Source organism: Elgaria multicarinata, chromosome 11, assembly GCF_023053635.1.
Source record: "Elgaria multicarinata webbii isolate HBS135686 ecotype San Diego chromosome 11, rElgMul1.1.pri, whole genome shotgun sequence".
Taxonomy (NCBI): domain Eukaryota; kingdom Metazoa; phylum Chordata; class Lepidosauria; order Squamata; family Anguidae; genus Elgaria; species Elgaria multicarinata.
In genome coordinates, this window is record NC_086181.1 from 25,007,261 (window position 1) to 25,027,835 (window position 20,575).

The 20,575-nt window shown below is 40.1% G+C and overlaps 1 protein-coding gene across 1 annotated transcript; it reads right to left on the bottom strand.

Moving 5' to 3' along the window:
• Positions 1–6,772: 6,772 nt before the first annotated feature.
• Positions 6,773–20,575, bottom strand: LOC134405541 (vomeronasal type-2 receptor 26-like). The gene is made up of 8 exons (XM_063136785.1): positions 20,554–20,575; positions 18,274–18,409; positions 17,250–17,399; positions 15,973–16,264; positions 14,261–15,121; positions 12,497–12,724; positions 10,478–10,604; positions 6,773–7,674 (listed from the first exon to the last, which is right to left on the bottom strand). The coding sequence occupies exons 1-8, from the start codon at positions 20,573–20,575 to the stop codon at positions 6,773–6,775; spliced, it is 2,718 nt and encodes a 905-aa protein (XP_062992855.1).

Genomic DNA, 20,575 nt, shown 5'->3' on the forward strand with positions numbered 1-20,575 from the left:
CCTGACTATGAATGTTCACTTTGGATTTTGGTGTCTCTATTTGCAGAGACAATATTATCACCACTGTTTCCTAATATTACAGTGCAATGTATTCTTATTCCTCAGTCTTGGTGTTTATAATATCAAGTATCAGAGATCAGACTTAGGAGATGTGCCTCTCCCTAATGTTTAGCTTGAGTTCTAAATTAAATGGGAGGGGTTCTATTTATGCCACCATTTACAGTATTTGTAATTAGTTTTGTTATTGGCTACGATAAATCTAAGGGGAATTTAGCAATCCACAGAATAAATCACAGTTCTTTTTTGTAATTATCTCTCTCTCTCTCTCTCTCTCTCTCTCTCTCACACACACACACACAGAGAGAGAGAGAGAGAGAGAGCATTCTCTGTGGCATTGCTGTGTGTGTGGGGAACATTAGTTGTATAGCAATGAGCAACAAATAGTCCACTAGTGGTAAATATTTTGGACTGAATCCAGAGAGAAAATGAAAATCTGTCATCACAGGCCTGACCTGATTGAGAAGAGGAGTTCCAGAAAAATAGCCTCATGGCCTTACACAACCATTGCATGAAGGGCTGTATTATCCTATCTGCCTTTTTGTTCCCTCATAACAAGATAGGAGCAAAGAACTTTGAGAGGGATGTTTGTGCTTACAGAGTTCCATTGTTATCATCATACTTTAATTGTCTGGAAATTTCTGGAAGCTTGTATAGAAGGGAAAATGCTTCAATTAAGTGTGATCACCAACAAATTGGAATATGGGGTAACATATCCCATGCCATTTCCCAAGAACGAAGTGCCACCACAAAATGTAGGTTCATATACACACACACACACTTTTAATTATTGGATTTTGAGATTGGGCTGGTCAAAATTGGATGCAGTTCTTTACAAGATTAAAACATGATATAAGAGCATTTGAACACATTTGGAAACTTGAAATAATAAGCAAAACACATTTTTAAAATCTTTCAAAGTTTAGTTTCAGAAGCACGACCTATTTAAAGCAATTAAAGGTGCCATCCTGTGCATGTACGGCTGAGGAATGCCAGGAGTTATAGGGCTTTTTTCTATCTAAACATGCACAGGATTTTCCCTTTAAGTATCTTACCCAGTGGCATTTCTGATCAAGAGTAGAGAAGTCATTGTTTCATGAGGACAGATTTTGTATTTTGAAGTTCCTATGGTCCAGCTTGTATGATTTTATGCTTTCTTATGGTTTGCTTATGTGATAAAGTGTAAACATAATTTTAAAATACATACAAAGAATTAGAACCAATAAAATAGTGAGATAAAGCCCTTTTTAATTTCTGTAACAACTAATATATAGGAAAAAAGTTTTCAGGTTTCTAATAAATCCCAACAATTGTGCATGCCCATTTGTTACCAGAACAACATCAGAAGCCATGGTAAAGAAAAACAAATAGTCTCTGGGCACCTGTAAAATATTCAAGGAGTATAACTAAACATTGGGGTCCATGCACAGCCATACTTGTTTCTTCATTCCTAACAAAATGGGATACTACATAGAAGTTGTTACAGAAGAACTATTATGGCATAAGTACACATGGAGTTTCTGTTCTATATGTTTGTTGGCATCAATCTAGCACCTTGGCTAAAGTATCAATAGAAAAGTGTGAGCGCATAAGCAAAATTTTTGACATTTCACAACATCAGGGCAGGATCTACACTATTCATTACACCGTTGTTTAAGTGCATTGTTGCGTCCTCCCTTGCTACGTTACAAAATGCAACTTGAGCCCAGTCAATCGAAATACCTTTTCTTCTATCGTTTTACCCCGGCACACTCTTCTTTAGAACGTTCTTCATTATGCTCATACCGGCTCTGAAGTAAACCTCCTTCTTCCGGTGACTCTGAGCTAGACCTGCCGGGATAAGCCGGCAGGGAGGCGGGGCGACGCGTAGGGACGAGGGAAGCCCTGCAGCGTCTTAAAGGGGCCACGTGCGCCCCAAAAGATAAGCGGTTTTTTAAAAAAATTAAGCCTCTGTCCCCTCTTTCACCGCCCTCCCTCCCCCTCCCCCTCCCCCTCGTCGCGTTGTGCCAGCTCTCCCTCCCCTAGAAAAGCCCTCACTTGTCCTAATCAGGAAGCAAAGACCATGGTCACGAGACATGACTTTGAAAGACGGCATTGAAAACAACGAAAGGTTGGAGCACATTGTTAGTTTTAAAACGATTTTAACAGAAAGTGGAACGGTTTTAAAAGTCAGAAGAAACGTAACAACAACAGCATCACGTGACTGCTGACGTCATCTCTGCCAACTTGTTATGTTTCATCTAGACAAGTGTAGACGGGGCCCCCGACTGATCACAGGGCATGTCAGATAAGGCATCAGCCTTAGCTTTTCATTTCCTGGATGAAGGTGAGAAAAGTTATCTTCTGGGCTTTTTAACCAACAGATTTTTGTTGTTGTTGTTGATTGAGTTATGTTTTTTAGGTACTTCTGAAAAGCGAAGCAAGAACGAGGTTGAGCCTGCTTCTCAGACTTCAGACAGCAAAATTTTGTGCCCTCAAGAAAAGACAGGGCTGCCTATGAACCAAAATTTCACTCCCTTCCAATTCCATAGCTTCCTTCTAAGCCCTCTGTTCCCAGCACCAGAACACAAAATGGAAACTTTGTGCCACAAACAATTAAGGGGAAAGTGGGGAAACAGAGTAAGAAGAGAATGGGTGGGAGCATAGACCAGTAAACAGAAGTGGTAGAGTCTGCTAATGTTGAGGACATTGCTTGTCCATGTACACGTACATACATACACACACACACACACACACACACACATCCCAGAAATGTGTTGCTGCTGCACATGGCATTTTCCCCTTCCCCCTCCCCCCTCAAAATTATAAGTGATGCATTACGAACTCCCAAATATGTACATTCTATTTTTAAAAAAGAAATTTCTTTCCACCAACTACAGTAGGACAGGAATAAGAAAACAGCAATCTCTAAAAATATAGAGCCTATAGTCCTATTATTAAAGATGGGCATAAATGGTTGCCAACATTTGTTTTTAGGAATACTTTTCAGGACTGAGATTTCTTTTTTCTTTTTCTTTTAACTGTCATTTCTCCCTCAATCTTTAACCAATCTTATTGAAATTCTCAGGTTATGTTACATTGACATTTTTTTCTGGCACATGGATTTTTCAGGAAGATTCATGAAACTGTTTCAAATGTATTAATGTTGGAACAACCCATTTAACTTTGTGGAACACTTATTTTACTGATCACAATTGTGTCTCCAATAATTTCTCTTCCAGTCCAGAAGTGCATATATAGAAAGCCAAAAATATTTTACATTCTATATGCCTGATTTCTCACAATTTATTTCCTTCAAGTTGTTACAGGACACAAACCTTTTACATGAAGGGAGGGATGGGTTGGACATTATGGAATGGAGACCATTTTATATATTGGATTATCAGTTGTATAATTGGGAAGGGGAATGGTGGTATTTTCTTCAAGTCTGGCTAAACCAAAACCTCCTCAGTTGCTAAGACTTTTTTAGGCAGACTCCAATGGGATTTTACTTCCAGTTCTTTTAAATTGAATAGTCCTGAGAGGTTGGGATAGAGATGACCCTTTAGGTCTGAAAGTGATGCTTCAGAATGCTTATAAAAGTCCCTTAATCACTGGAAAGCCAGTGTGGTGTAATGGTTAGAACACTGGACTAGGAGCTGGAAGATTTTGGCCTTAGCTAGACCTAAGGTTTATCCCAGGATTGTCCCGGGGTCATCCCTGTTCATGTAAATGACACACAGGGGATCCCAGGAGCAGGCAGGGATGACCCCAAGACAATCCCGGGATAAACCTTAGGTCTAACTAAGGCCACAGACTCTAGTCCCCACTCAGCCAGAAAGCCCACTGAGTGATTTTGGGCCAGCCTATTCCACCCCATTGGGGTTGTTGTTGTGAGGATAAAGTGGACAGAAGGAGGACCAGATAAGCAGCCTGTGGTTTCTTGCAAGAGGAAAAAAGATAGGATACACATGTAACAACAATAACGAACCAACCATAGTGCTCCTGCGAAAACAACAAAAATGCACTGCTACTTTTTTCTACTTCCAGGTGTAATATAAAATATTGATTTCTATATCATTCAGCACACCTTCATTCTTTTGAACAATAAATAAATAAAAGGCCAGTGATTTATTTCAACATTTTTAGAATGGTTGCTAGGGCCTACACAAGTTTTTGGACTTACCTGTATAAACTCATCAGTAAAAGGCACCCTTTTCACATGAGACATTCATTTTGTGAAAGATGGTGGTCATTGTAAGAAAACAAAAAACTTCAGAACTTGGAAATAATTGTTTATTGAATTTGTACATATTTGGGAGCTAGCAATGGAGAGACTACAAAATACACATGGGCATTTTGCATTGGCAACAGAGCTATGGTATCTTTTCCTCATAGATTCAGCTAGAACACAAGAAGTATTGGATTTCTCATTATTTCTATGACATTCAATTGGAAACATCAGAATCCCTGGAAATTCATCCCTCTTCCTTTTCAGGAGACAACCATGCATCATTTTCAGTGAGGCTCATGGAAAGGTGACGATTGTCAAACTGCAGTCACTAGCCGTCTCTACACTTGCCTTTTTTCCAGGGATCATCCCGGGATCATCCCTGTGCATCCAAATGATCTCAAGAGCAGGCAGGGCTCTCAAGAGCAGGTAGGGATCTCAAGAGCAGGCAGGGATGACCCCTCCATTTTCCTGGGATAATCTTTAGGTGTAGAAAGGGCCACAGTGAACTAAAGGATCATTGGGAGATAGCAGCCACATTTGGATGCACTGAAGTTGATTGATTAAAACCTCTGTATCACATCATTATAAAAACAAAAAAAGGAGGGAATACTACACACTACTTACGTATACACATTTTCTATCCAAAGAATAAATAATTTTAAAACATTTAAATAACTTCATTAAACAAATTATTGCAGAAATTAGCACTTGTATAATAATGCAAACTCCAACATATAGCTGCAATAGAATAAAATATAAGAAAGCAGCAAACCATTAAACATTAAAGTCAAGCCTGTAAAGTCCAACAATTTTGATTAGATTTGGACCAGGTTCATTCCTGGGAAAGATTCACAACTTCTGTGATTGCACTTAAACCTCATAGGTAACAAGTGGTTGTAGCTGTGATGCTAGAGGGCAAGGTGAAAATCATCAACTTGTGAAAATTATTCTGAGAGCTTCTCCTCTTAGCAGCTGCCTACAAAATGCTACAAATATTTTTCAATAATAATAATAATAATAATAACAACAACAACAACAACAACAACAACAACAACAATAAACACCTTACTTTAAAAAAGTAGTTTAGGGGTGAGATCCAGACTAAGGCTGTTGCTAGACGAGGGTTTAGCCTGGTGCGAGGCCTGGGCTCCCTGCTGTGCGTGCAGACGACGCACAGGGGATCTCAGGGTCAGGCCGGGCTAAACCCTCCCTTGACCTAGGATAACTGGATCTACTTTTGGGCCAGTTTTTCCCATGGTCCCAGCCTTAGGTCGGGCTGAGGCCAGAACCACGGGCATGTGGACCGTTCTGCTGCTTTTCCTGGCTACCGCACTTATGTGCGAGTAGCCAGGAAAAGCGCCGGATGGGCCACAGCGCTCTTGCAGGCATCACAGCAGAAAATGCTGGCTGGGGACATCGTCCTCATTGGCGGTGGCTGGGGACATCGGCGGCAAATAGCAGGTGGGGACATGGGGGGGAGAGGGGGGATCAAAGGCCAGGGGAGGTGGGGGAGCTTTTTTTTAAAAAAAACTTACCTGGCCGTTGATGCGCTCCTGCGCACATGGCCACTTTAAGGTGTGTGTGGGGGAAATGGAGGACGTGATGGGGCTTCCCTCAGCTCCATCATGCCTCAGGTGTAGACAGGGCCGACAGGCCACTCTACTTCTAGCGCAACCTGGCCCCTCCTCCTTAACGCTGGATTCGCTGGTAGGTCTAGCAAGGCCCTTAGTTATGTTTAGATTAGACCCAGTGAAGTCAATGGGAATTCAGTTAGTCATAAATTACTTGTCCTGTCATTTTGTTAGTTCTGTCAAAGCATTATTAAGTCTGGATCCAATCCAAGGTATTTGTGACAGAATGGCTGAAAAAGAAACCCAAAGGGGAAAAAATAGTGTGTGCATATTCATGGCTATTTGCTATAAAAATCATTCTTGCATTTTTAAATTGATAAGAGATTAGAAAATTGGGGATGCAGAGGTTAAACATAGGGCATGTCTACACCTACAAGTGTAGAGGGCCAGAGAGGGGGTGATCCCAGACTTACCTACTTTCGGGATCATCGTCCTGTGTCTACACGTGGTACACAACATCCACGAGGAACAGGACATTGCGCCCACCATTTTGTGTTTTTTTTTAATCAAAAAAGAGCATATGAGCACTCAAACTCAATACATATTTAAACAAACAACAACAACAACAACAACAACAAAAACCTGCTCCCCCCCCCCATGCCAGGTTCCCAGCTCCTTGTGTTTACTTGTGAGGAGCTGGGACAAACCAGGACAGTGGCCCACACCTCTCGGAGTCTCGGGATCATCCCGAGACTGCAGGAAAAAATGGAATTAAAGTGTAGGGCCATACCCGGTGAAAGGGAGGGATCATCCCTCCCTGCTCCCGGGATCCCCTGTGCGTCATGTGGACACACAGGGATGATCCCTGGGATATTGCCCCATCTAGCCATGCCCATAGAAGCCAGTTACTGAGAGGCACATAAAAATTTAATCAGTAGTTTTTATTTATTACGTGTTCCTTATTGTTCAGCTCAGGCTTCACAAGAATAATGTAGCACTTGGGGAAAAAGATGAAGCTCAGCAGCCCAGCACTGGAGGCTAAGATTGAGAAGATCTCCACAGCTACCATGTATTTTCCTTTGGTGCTCAGGTAGGTTGGAACAAAGGATAGCCAAACACTGCAAAAGACCAACATGCTGAACGTGATAAATTTGGCTTCATTGAAACTGTCTGGTAGCTTCCTAGCAAGAAAGGCCACGGTGAAGCTGGCAATTGCTAGAAAGCCCATATAGCCAAGGACACAGTAAAACATGGTGTGTGATGCCTCATTACATTCCAATATGATTTCTTCTGGCACTGAATGCATGTCAACATCTGGAAATGGGGAAGAAATTGCCAGCCACACTGTACAAATGCCCACTTGAACAAGTGAGCCAGCAAGAACAATGGAGTTTGAAAGCCTTTTCCCTAACCATTTCCTCACTGTGGCACCTGGCTTCGTGGCCATGAAAGCCAACACCACGGTGATGGTTTTTGCCAACACAGAAGAAACAGCCATTGAGAAGATGATGCCAAAAGCAGGTTGGCGGAGGAGACACTTCCCCTTACTAGGTTGACCTATGAATAACAATGCACACAGGAAACAGAGGAAGAGGGAGATTAGGAGAGTATAGGTGAGATTCCGGTTGTTGGCTTTGACGATGGGAGTGTTGTGATGTTTCATAAATGTTCTTAACACCAGTCCTGTGACTAATGAGCAGGAAATTGCACTAATAGCTAAACCAATCCCCAAAGGTTCATTATAAGACAAAAATGTTACAACTTTGGGAATGCATCCATTTTGATACTTGTTTGGATAATGACCATCTTTGCACTGGAAACAGCTTACCATGTCTGAAAAAGAAGTGTTCAAGTCTCAGAAAGGAGTTGCTTTAGTAGAAAAGTCACTATGATATATTTATTTTTAAATCACTATATATCACTTTTAAATTATTATTGCTCTTACATGGATTATACATTCCATATTTAAGTTGTTAAGCTTCAATATAGTCTTCTGTGTAGTGGAAGATGATATGGATTATCATTGATATCACATTTAGGACAGAACTTTTTGGTAACAGACATGTTCACTGAAACACATTGTTTGATCCTGGGTCTACTCCCACCCTCCAAAAATATACATAACTGAAGCTCTTTGGGGCTTTGAAAGTTAGGAAAAAGAAGTGTTTAATTGTGCTCACATCAATATAGAAAACCAATGGAGCCTTCTATGTGCCCAATGTATCATCTTCATCAATGAATCATTGTGTGTTTGTGTGTGTTACCATGTGAAGTGTTGCTGGATGTGTTGTATATGCCATGTGTTCATGTGTGTGTAGCAGGGGAGAGCTCCATGAAAGGATATGATTTGCAGTCTCTGGCTCTGGGTAATTTTTCAAGAGATGTGGGGGTTTTCCAATCCTTTACCCACTTAGTAAAGGATCCTTTATCCACTGAGTCCCAGTACTGGGGAAAAGGCAGTATATCATCATCATCATCATCATCATCATCATCATCATCATCATCATCTTGGATTCAATGAGACTTGCTTCTAAGTAGGCAGATATGGCATTGTGGTATTAATATATCTTCCATTTTCATTTGATTGGCTGGGTTTGCTAACAGTGGACTACATTTGATCTCAGCTTTGCTCCCACCCCTAAACAGCAATAGATTTCATTACATAGTACACTTTTTAAGCAATTGGACAAACTATACAAAAATAATGAGAAGGATAGCAATAACATGGCAATAGTAACAAAATGGCTTACCTTACAGGGTTGATGCAAAAGATTACTGAGATAATATGTGTGAAATTTTTTCAGTGCACTTACAAATGCTAATTTTCATGGAGCCATAATCCAATTGCATTTTGAAGACATCATTCTGTCAACTTTATTTTTTAAAAGCAAATAACCTTACATTTTAGAGAAGAGGTTATGTGCTTAAAAATTCCCTGATCCACCAATAAAATCCCCATGTAAATAGTAAGTAAAGGTCCTTACCTACTTTAAATGCCATACCATGTAAGCAGTAATGACATACAAGTGTCTCACCTGAATCAGCCTGAAATTATCCTCCATGCACCCACATTCTCCCTTGGCCTTCCAGCCCCAAATCTGCAAGTTGGGGGAATAATCATGTTGAGAGCATTTTGGGGCTGAGGCACATTAATCCTTTTGTTGCTGATACACTTTCATTTTGATTAGACTGAATGACATACATTTTAATGTATGTATAGAGATGGGGGGAACAATGTTAATAGTTACAGATGTACATGGCTGGGAACAAGCAGATATTGGTGCATGTCCATTTCATAATTAGTTGACAGGTAAGTCAGTAAGGCCTTTTCAGACATCAAACTAACCCACAGTGGATTGCTCAAAAATGTGATCCACAGTGGGTTAGCATGTCATGGGTCCCCGCCCCCAAACAGTGGTTCAGGTACCTACTTCTCTTACCCACCTTCTGCATGGTAATGAACCATGGAGATGTCAGGCTCCTTGTGCAGCAGCCATGCAGACGGAAAAAAATGGTGAACTAGGGTGACAGCTGGCAACAGCATCAACCACTTCTGAAAAGGTTTTCTACCCAGAATGGACATTCTCGATAGTAGCCAATTAGCCATCACATAGCAGTGCCTGGAGCAACTGCCACACATGTGGGATACCCAGTGGCAATGGGGAGAAGACACTGATTTATCCATGGAGCAGGGAGGGGTAAGTGAACCACAGGCCACCATGTGGTTGCTGCTCATGTGGTGTGACCCCTTGCAGTAGTCACCTTACCTAACCCCTCCCCCTTCCCTCCATGCACATATAAATGGGGCCTAAGAGAAAGGTGAGATTTGCATTTATGTCTCCACAGACATGGATTGGCTTTTAGAATGGTTTGGTCCTACTAAAAATAAGTTAATTAAGGCTGCTATCCTATACACACTTACATCAAATAAGTTCCATTGAATTCAGTGGGGTTTACTTCTTAGTAGGCATGCATAAGATTGCACTGTAAACCTTTAGAAATTTAAAGAAGACAGAGTCTGCCAATCTGATGTTTGCATAACGTTGGTTCATTACTTTGCTAGTTTTACTTTTTGTTTAGCCAGGCGTTAGGAAGGCACAGTGAAGGAAAATGTCAGTGCACTCGCAAATGTTCTCTGTAGCTCTGTTGCTGCTCATAGCGGTAGAGTGTTCTCTTTAAGAAACATGTTTTAAAAAGGCAATGCCACTGCTGTTTTCCTAGCAAGCCCCCCTGCACCTTCCCAATTTCATACCGTTTCTCCTACCTCTTAAGAAGATTACTCATGGTGTGACAATTGGGCTTCAAAAGTGGAGAGGCATTTTCATTTCATCCCTAAATTTATCTGAAACACTGACCTTGGCCACAAAAGAAGAAGACTGGGGCTGAAAGACCAAGAAAAACTGTAAATGCATAGAGACTTTAAATGAGCACAACATGGGATAAAGAAAAAATGTGTTTAACAGCTTACATGTTGCGAAATTAAGGTGGGAACCCTAACTTATGTTTTCCATGCTTCCTGGTACATGAAGGAATGTATAAGTGGCTTAACTCCTTTGTTGTTGTTTTAAAAATAAAAAAATAAAAAATCCTAGGATAGCTAATCTGTTTGCTAATATTTATACATTAAAACTCTCACCTTTCTGGTCAGATGTCTTCCCTTCTGGACATGGAATGCAATCATAGCAGCAGGGCGGCTCCCCTTCCAAAATCCTCTTGCTATATCCAGGATAGCAGTGGTCGTTACATAGAGAAAGGGGCTGTGTCTAGTCCATCAAGGAAAGAGAAATGCCTTTAATGTTCAGGAGAATAGGCTTGGAACCCTTAAGTTTCAACTGCATACATGCTATGCAAATGACCTGATGCTAGTTTTCTAATCATGAGTGCCATTCTGCCACACCCGGCACAGCCTGGGCATGGGGAGGCCTTTGTGGGTGGGGGAGAGGGATGAGACATGCCCACCAGCCATTGGTTTGGCACTGTTTGGCACCACTGGGCTGGGAGGGGACTACTGAAGCTATAAAAGAGAGCTCACGCCTCCCAGCCTCCTCTCTGTTTGTGCGGCTCCCTCCCTTCTTGTAGGCGGTGTGAGCTTGCTGGTTGCCAGTAGGGGGCCGAGTAGGATTTTTTTACTCATGTCCTGAATTGTTCATGAGTTTTTTTGCCTACTCCATAATGGGGGAGTATTAAATAGGTTGATTTGTCTGATTCTTAATTTGGTCACATTTGCTAATAAGCAGCTAGATAACAGGCATCCAGAGCAGGATTTGGGAATAATGAGCATTCACAGGCAGTGTTAGGGTGACCGATAAGATCTGAGGCTGTTAGCACAACCACCTCCATTTTTAACAGGAAACTGTAACGTAGCCATCATATTGCAGGCAAAATGTCATGATGTCCTGTATGCGAGAATGTCTCCTTGAGTGCATCCTTCTTATCTAACATAAACAAAAGCTCTGGCTCCAGCTGGCTCAAGTGCTGCTGTGTCAAAGTTAACTTCTGTAACTTACTGTCAGGCCAAAGGTATTGTTTACAGAACTGTTTATCATAATTAGCTATGCCCCCGTGTTATGTTCTGATTGGTTAATGCTGCTACTGGGCCCTGCCCCTTGCAAGCTCAAATACTGTACTGTATTCCCTATGTCTTTTGTCTGATTGCTCCCTTTGAAGAGACCAGGCCTTGATTACTAATCAATAAAGCGCTTTTGAACCCTCTGTCGCTGGAATGGTGGAGTCGTGCTTAAGGGCTGTTTGGATTTCGTCCTTGGGTGAAAAGAACACTGATCTAACAAGGGCTCCCAGTTTTGAGCCCTGCAGCCTAGCTGGGAGATAAGACATCTTCGAGGCCAACCCTTCTCACTCACCCAGAGCCCTGTGGCCTGGGTTGGGGATGACACTGGAAGGTCTCCCTACCCCACAAGGGGCAGGCCTGTGGGGAGGGCGAACGGCTCAGCACCAACCCATGGGCCATGAATGGCTTACTGAACTTAGAAAGGCCTGTAAACAAGCCATACTGGATGTCCGATAGGATTTCTACATTTGCAGATCTTTAATAAATGTGGCCCTATTTAAACCCAGCTGTACATGTCTCATCTCTTTATTTATTGACCTCCACACTGCAATGCACAGTATTATTGAGACTTCTATCAGTGTGATAAGTCTAAGACGCAAGAATAGTGTATGCTTGATTCTAGTCCAATATTCAACACATTTCTTGAAATAAAAGATTGCTTGTATGTGGCCTCTGGCTGATTTAGAGGCAAAAACATAAGACTAATATTTATAGTTTGCACATTAAAAACCTGTAGTTTTCAGGGGGGCTCCCCATCTCATTTGTACCACAGAAAAAGAGCCATTTGTGTGGCCAGATCTACACTAAGCAGGATATGACTCTTTGAAAATGCTTTGAAAATTGTATATGAAGTGGGATTGGGGACCCAACAATTGTCACTATTGTTATAAACCATTTTAAAGCTGTAGTGTAGATCCTGCCTGTGACTAAACTAAAGATAATCTGAAAAGTGAAAATGGAAAACTTGAAGGTAAAGAACCAAAAGTGACACACAATAGTCTATCACTATGTTCTACAGCTGCCTGACAAACCTCATTTTCATCAACATTGAGATTCTTCCCAGAATGGCTCTTTTTAAAGACTTACCTGGTTAAACCGACTGTGCCATACAATGCCATCCTTATTAATAGTGAATGCATGGTCTGGTGGAGCCTGGGTATCCATCTTTCCAACTTTTACTCTAAAAAAAGATTGGTTTGAATATGTGACCCAGTTTATAACGTCAAATCCTGCAACTAATACCCTATTTTGATCGAAGGAAATCTTGTCTCCAGCACTGTTGTTAAATGACACATGTTTCAGAAAATGGTAGAGCTAAATTGAAAAGGGAGAAGAAGAAGAAGAAGAAGAAGAAGAAGAAGAAGAAGAAGAAGAAGAAGAAGAAGAGGAGGAAGAAGAAGAAGAAGAAGAAGAAGAAGAAGAAGAAGAAGAAGAAGAAGAAGAAGAAGAAGAAGAAGAAGAAGAAGTTACAAAAGATGCATTTGGACCATAGGCACTGAAATATTGTTGTAACATTCAATATATACACATTTGCTGCACATTTTATTGAACATACACCTATAGTTTAAATATTAGAGATAAGCCCAAATTCCCATGCCATATCTGAGTTCCTTTCCTTTCCTTTTATTTTTTTCAGAATTCTCAATTGACTTTTCAATCAAATTGATGCCTCAACCAAAAAGATTTCTAACACTAACACGCTGCCAAATCTCAGATCTGGAGTGCTTTGTGTCAGGTTCTTGATAAAATTTAGGCTTTTTAATTTAATCCATGAAAGAGGTTTCTTCCCACGCCAACCTCCAATACACCACTTAAAAGCTCCAAAATGGCACCCTGAATATACATTCTTTAACAGGCTTTTAAGTGGCACTGTGTATGATTTGTGTGTGTGTGTGTGAACCTGTGGGTTTACATCTAGTTAACATGGTAGAGATATATGAGGATTTCATTTTTACTCACAAAGCATGCCAGCTTGCCCCCAGTTGAAGTTCTTAATGAAAGGGCAGTCATTAACCAATGCCTTTTGAAAATATTTGTGAATTGCCAAACACATATTTGTGTTCACCTCATTACTGATCCCTAGTTTGATTTGAACAAATCTCCATATTTGTATTGTTATTTAATTTATTTAAAACTTTTCTTAGCTGCCTCTCGGCAGAAGCCCTACCTAGGTGGCTTACCACCAAGCATACATTAAAAGCAATAAAAGCACAGACAGTAAAATATCAGTTAAAAACAATTATTGAATATATAGTTGCAGCCATATTGATTCTTCAAGGGAAAGGGGAAAAGGGGCTCATCCCTTAGTGAGTGGGGTAAGAATGTGAATCTGCCTATGAAGGAGTTCACGGATCACAGCAGTGAAAGCAGAGAGGGCTCAATGTCGTTATTTGTTGATAAAGAGAAGATAACTGCAAAATACAATTTAGTGAGGAACAATAATCTACATTAATTAGATCATTTATTTTACTAACAGAATAATGATATTCTCATAGAACTGGAGGCTGGTGGCTTCGATATCAATGAGGTACCGAATCTGCTCTGGCTTCCGGTCAGAACCTGTCAGAACTCTAAAAAAATTCTAGATGCTCCTTTAGAGTTTTGACTGGTTCTGCCTGAAATCCAGAGAGGATTCATGCCCCCAGCAGCTTCCACTGCATATGACTTGCAATGGCATGGGAACCAGCAATATTTGTGTGGAAGTAACAAGATCTAAAACCTAACCTATATGATCAATTTGTCTCAAACAAGCCTGGTGTTTGGAGACACATACAGTATCTGGTAGTAGCAATCACATCACTTCAGGTAATACATGAGCCAATTCTCAGATTAGAGTGTTGATGCTATTACCTGCCATGGCTGCTGATTCTGAAGTTTCCCTTTCTCTCCATTCATCATTTCTCTTCTTCTGGATTTGGAAAAATACATGGCATGTAAAGCATGGGCAACAGCATAGACAGAGTTGTAGATATTGTAGCTGTAGGCTGTTATATTCATTTCAAAAAAAGTCCCAGGAAGGTTCTCTAGACCCTCCTCTCCAGTGCAGATATTCTCATTCTCTTCACTGAGATCCATATTTGGGATTTCACAGCTAAATGCCTGGACCCAGAAGATCTTTAGGAATTCATCTTCTTTTGTTCTGAAGAGGTTTCGGCTTCGAATAAATGTTTGGAAGCCTGGTAACTCATTGGAGTGAACTGCAAATGATATGGCTCCATGGAGGGCAGCGATCCCCCAACCCTTTTGTAAGATAATTGATGTGAATTCCATCTGAGCTGTCAGAATCCACACTTTATACTTTGGCTCTTTTATACCATCTTGCATGTTTGGTATATTTAGCAGCCATCTCAAAGTTATCATGGAATTAGCTTCTCCGTAAAAGACAATAGAATTGGCTCTGCTGCTCATGACTTTATCATATATCCTGTATGCCCATTTGTTCATCTCGTCCATTGCATCATAAAACCGTAACTTGGAAAATATTTCTATGAAGTCAAAACAAACACCATGCTCAGAAAAATCTGGAAGTATGTTCTGCACAAACCTTTCTCCATTCTCTTTATTGTCAGCAATTAACCCAGTCCATATCCACCCAAAATGGAGAAGTAACTGGAGAATTCCCCTGTATTGATAGGCTTCATTTGGGACCATCCGAAAGTAGGCAGGGACTTGGATACTATCAGTCATCCCTGGAGCAAACCCATACAAGAGCTAAAGACATGTTTGATGGGGAGGATAGATAGAAATATTTTCAAAATCAAATAGATCTATATGTTTGTGTGTGTGCTTCTCATGGTGCAATTATTAAATTGTAACAGCTGTCCCCACATAACAACCCCAAACTGTTATGACTACTAGGTCTTATATTCCTATGTTAAACACTATATTTTCTGCTCTGCCAGGTTTTTCATTTTGTTCAGTGTGTTTGTTATATTATTATCCCATGTTTGGCTCAGGATTCTGGTGTGTGTGTGTGTTTGACAAGATAAGATTCCATAATGCTCTACTGCTGATTGTAGGTTGAACAAGCAAATTATGCTGGTCCTTTCCATGTTACAGTATCCTGATCCCATCCTAGCCAGGGAAATGTAACATTGAGATGGAACAACACCATGCCATTCAGCATAGTATTCTGATTCCTCCCTAAAGATGTTACCAGAGTGGAATGGGATTCATCCACAGAGACATGGCTCTCACACTGGCCAAATAATAAAATATACATTAATCTTCAGTGTAAACAATATTGGAATTAAGATGCATGAAGATCTTTAAACTGAGATTGATAGATGCAACATGAATAAAGTTATAACAAGATTTCTCTTCCCCCCACCCCCAGTATATGACTGGATAATAAACATTGTTTTATTTGGACTAAATTGGGCATTTACATTAAAGATACATTTTTCTGATTACATGAAATCCTCCCAAAATGCTGCAATCTTATTCCCACTTATTTGAAAGTAAGTCTAATTGAACTAAGTGAGGCTTACTTCTGACTAGATACATGTAGGCTTGCACTGTAAATCAGGTGAAAGTGTTAATATTTTGGGTCAGCTTCCTACCTGTGGAATCTTGTAGATGCCCAAAACATTTGCTATCTGATAGGAGGTATCAGAGTATAGTCCCCCAATGACTGTGATTAGATTATCCTGGATATCACATTTGTAGTTGGGGACAAACTTGTTCCTTGTGGAAAGAAGTTGCATTGTGCCCTGATAGGTCCATTTCGCCATCAAATAGCTATCATAGATATTAAATCCCAGGGTGACATTTGGTAAAATATGGGGATTTTCATTAATTTCCTTTATAGCAAATACCAAGGCCAAGATGTGTTGGTAATTCTTCGTCACAACCCTAGAACAAAATTTGCATTTGATACCACAAGATGTGTTGTTGTTGTTGTTGTTGTTGTTGTTATTATTATTATTATTATTATTATTATTATTATTTGTTTTGCAGTATTTCTATAGTTATATATGATATTTTATGGTTGCAACCAGCAAAGAACAAAAAAACCCAGAGTGGCTCACATTTATTATTTATTATTAAATTTTATTTATTTATTTATTTATTTATTTATTTATTTAAACATTTATATCCCACCCTATATCACAAAGGTTCTCAGGGCAGCATACAGGTAAAATCATACAAACAATATAAAACAATATACACAGCTAAAAACAAATTATGCAATTAAGAAGTTAAAACTAGTATAGAATTTAAAAACAGTAAAACCAATTAAAACAATTAAATTTATGTACAGGCTTGGTGAATTTGTTAAAAAGCCAAGTCTTAACTTGGCACCAAAATGAAGCTAGTGCTGGCACCAGTTGGGCCTCTAAGAGGAGGGCATTCCACAACTGGGCTGCCATTTCGATTTGAAATAAAAGCTTAGAATTATGTACAGAAGTGATAGCCTTGATGATATTTGGAAACAGCCACAGAAATCAAGATAGTGGTGTAAAACAGGAATAGCATTTAAAGTGTGTGGCATGTAGCTGGAAATATGAAACTGACTAATGATGTTCCATTATAGTGGGGATGCAGAGTATGGATTTACAGGGAAATGGCAAACATTTAGATATGTATTTATTATTTATTTATTTGTGGCATTTATGTACTGGTGAGTATAGTAAAATCTCTCAGCAGTTCACAATATTAAAGTATAATATTACAAACACATTAAAACACAGCATTTAAAACACATGTAGCTTAAGCTGTAGCCATCAAAACTACTGCTCCTATTGCTTCTACTGAAGCCTACCAACACCTTATGGTATCTAGAGAACATGACCTTTACACAGCTATATGGAAGAGGAATTAATCAATGATTCCTTACATGAGGAAGTCAGATGTTAGTTGTTCTGGAGATTCATTGAATTCTGGAATTTGATCGGTGGTGATGAATACACTCTGAGAAGCAATGGCACCTATGTTGAGATGTCCAGGCTGAGAATATTTTTGAAGAGAAGGTTGGGGGTCCTCAACCCTGCATTTAACAGCATGAGCCTTGCACAACATGTGAGACAGCAGCACCAGTAGTAATATCACAAATATCCTCATCCTCAGTAGAAATCTTCTCCCTGGCCACAGATTTGGATTTACAGTGCTATCGTTAAAGTACCCATGATTGAAATGTGCTGACAGGAAACATACACAAGAAGAGATTAATACAGCCTTATTTGTCAACAGCCCTTGTCCAGGTAGCATAAAATGTAAAGTGTCAGAAATCAATTTGTCAGAACCTAGTCTGTTCTTACTCCCTAGCCTTGGTTCCAAATTGTACTGGGGTATATTTGTACCTACCTTCAAAGTCTTTGTTACTAGTTATGCTTTTGGTTACTGGAACTCCACAGGGGATTTGGCAAAAACCAGAATTAATTATAGTACGTGATAACTATGGGGAATTCAACTCACAGCTGCTCAATCCCAGGGGCATTGCTGAAGAGGAATACATGTTTGTCATATCTGGGAGGGGTGATGCCATGCTGTTAATTAGATGGCAATGAGTCATGGCAAGGCTAGTAATTAAAGACTTTGGTTTGGAGCCAGATAATAAATCAATGTATTTGTTCATGGGAGTAGTATGAGTGCTCATAATACTTCTAAAATTTAGGATCTTAGTCCCTGCAAATCCTAAATAATCTTTTACTGATGCAACAGAACTGCAGAGGACTACATTGTCTGAGCAGCAGAGGTGGGCCATCAATTTGAATGGGCAGAAAAGAGTCCCCCTCCATCCAATATACCCCAGGCCCTTGCTCACTTGCCAAGATAAATGTTAACATGCACCCATTCACTTTCCAAGATTTAGTCCAGTCTGTCTATACTATGCACTGCTGATGAATAATGCATGCACATACCCAGTGTCTTCTTTTTTGTTCTCCTGCACAGTGGCCTGTTTTCTGTATATGTACTGGACATCCTCCAGTTGATAGTACACATCAGTGGAAGGAGCAGCAGCAGGTATGGTCAGGGCATTCTGGAAGACCTTTCTACCTGTTTGCAAAACATGATAAGGCTCATTCTCAGGACCTAGTAATCACATGGGGCACTGGGGCAGGATCCACACTACTGCTTTATAACAGTTTTAATAGTATTGACAATTGTTGGGGCCCAGGACTCACTCCACAAAATGTTTTCAAACCACTTTCAAAATGTTATATCCTGGTTGGTGTAGACCTGGCCTGGGTCACTAATAGTATTTGCCCTGAGTGTGTTTGTGTATTGCTCTGTAGATTCCCCCCACAACACTCCCCACAACACCCCCCCCCAAAAGCGTGTTTGGTGTCTTTAGTTGTGAGCAATATTTCAGTAAACTAAATGACACAATTCCAAACCAAAGTGGGGTGAAATTCTAATTGGATCTATTGTTCAACTCAGGTTTCAGGATAATCATGCCACTTCCCTTCCCCCTACCCCATTCTGACACCTGAGACAGAGACTTCAAGGACTTTTGGTTACCCAAAACAGTGGGTCACTCCACTAAGCATGGAAGTAAAGAGTGTTGCATGGGTTCTAGACAAAAAGGTGAAGAGGGCAGGGTGAAAAAGGAAAGGTTATTGGCTGGACAGGAACCTGAAGTTTCTTTCAAACACCTACCCACACATGAAAACACACATTTCAGCATGCCCACACACATGCACAAGTATGCAAAACCACACACACACACACACACACACACAGAGAGAGAGAGAGAGAGAGAGAGAGAGAGAGAGAGAGAGAGAGAGAGAGAGAGAGAGAGAGAGAGACAGAGAGCCTCTTGAATTCAAGAAAAGGAAAATAATGTTGCAATAAAAACATTCTCACTTTTCAATGTTTGTCATTGCTTTCTAAAACTTGTGTGTGTGGGGGGGAAACCCAAATATATATTTTTTAAAAAAGAAGAAGAAACACCTCAAGACCATATGGGCAAACCTACCCTAATTAGACTATTTAAGCCTGCAATTTTGCATAAATGAACCTATGACCCTATTTATGGCTGCCATTTCTGCAAATTGACAGTTTATATAAATTGCCAAGCCTTGCTTCCCTTTTGCACAAAATGGCAACTTGGCAGAACAATGGGGACTGCAACACTTGCCCGAATCAGCATGTGCCCAATTGGGCAAGTGTGGGGGACCACAGACTTTCATGCAGGGGACCAAGCAAGTGGATTTCCACCAGCTCCATCCCCCTGCCCCAGATAACTGTCACAAATTGACTATTTTTTGAAGTCACAAAAATGGCTAAGTATGTTGTGAAATGAAAATGGGAAAACAACCAAATTATTTTCCTTTAACCTCTCATACAAGCCTTTTTCAACCCAGTGACCCCTAAAATTGGACTACATGGTCAATCACCATGCTGGCTAGGGTTGTGCATGAATTTATTTATTTATTTATTTATTTACATTTTTATACCACCCAATAGCCGAAGCTCTCTGGGCAGTTCACAATAAGTTAAAAATGTATGTTTTTAATGTATGTTTTTTGAAATCTGTCTCTACAATGGTGTTCATAAGATCTTGGTGCAATGTAAAAAAATACTATCCAAAAGTTACTGCACTGCATAAAATTACTTCCAACCAGCTACACAATTTAATGTCCCTGGTTCATCACACTCATTTTTAAGGGTGTTACTGTTTTTTATATTTGATTTTAAGTGTTGAAACCTGCCCTAAGTAGTGTATAAGCACTAAAAGGATGGGATATAAATATAATAAATATATTCTGTCCTTTAAACAGTATAGCTTTTGGAAGCATCTTTAGCTATTAAAATCTCAATGCAGACATAATATCACCACCATCCCATAATGATGATCACCACCACCTGTACACATTACTCATTTAATAATATTTTAGGGCCTATGTACAAAAATACAAGGAGAGTGACCAACAGTTAGAAAGGCACAAACATTTATACATCTAAAAGTATGGCCTCATATGTTGACTTCCACTGGAGAGCTCTTTATGGAATTTTCCACCTTGCATCAGTGGATTTCATGCTCTGAACTGAATTCAGAGGCTGATTCAGAGCTTTGGATTTGGTCCCGATCCACTTTGGACTGATTCAAATGCAATTCCACCTGCTTCAAAATCTGAATCCAAATCAAGATTCAGAAATCCAAGTTATTTGGATTTTATATTTTTCCATTGACTTACATTGGAAAACAGAAACAGCCAT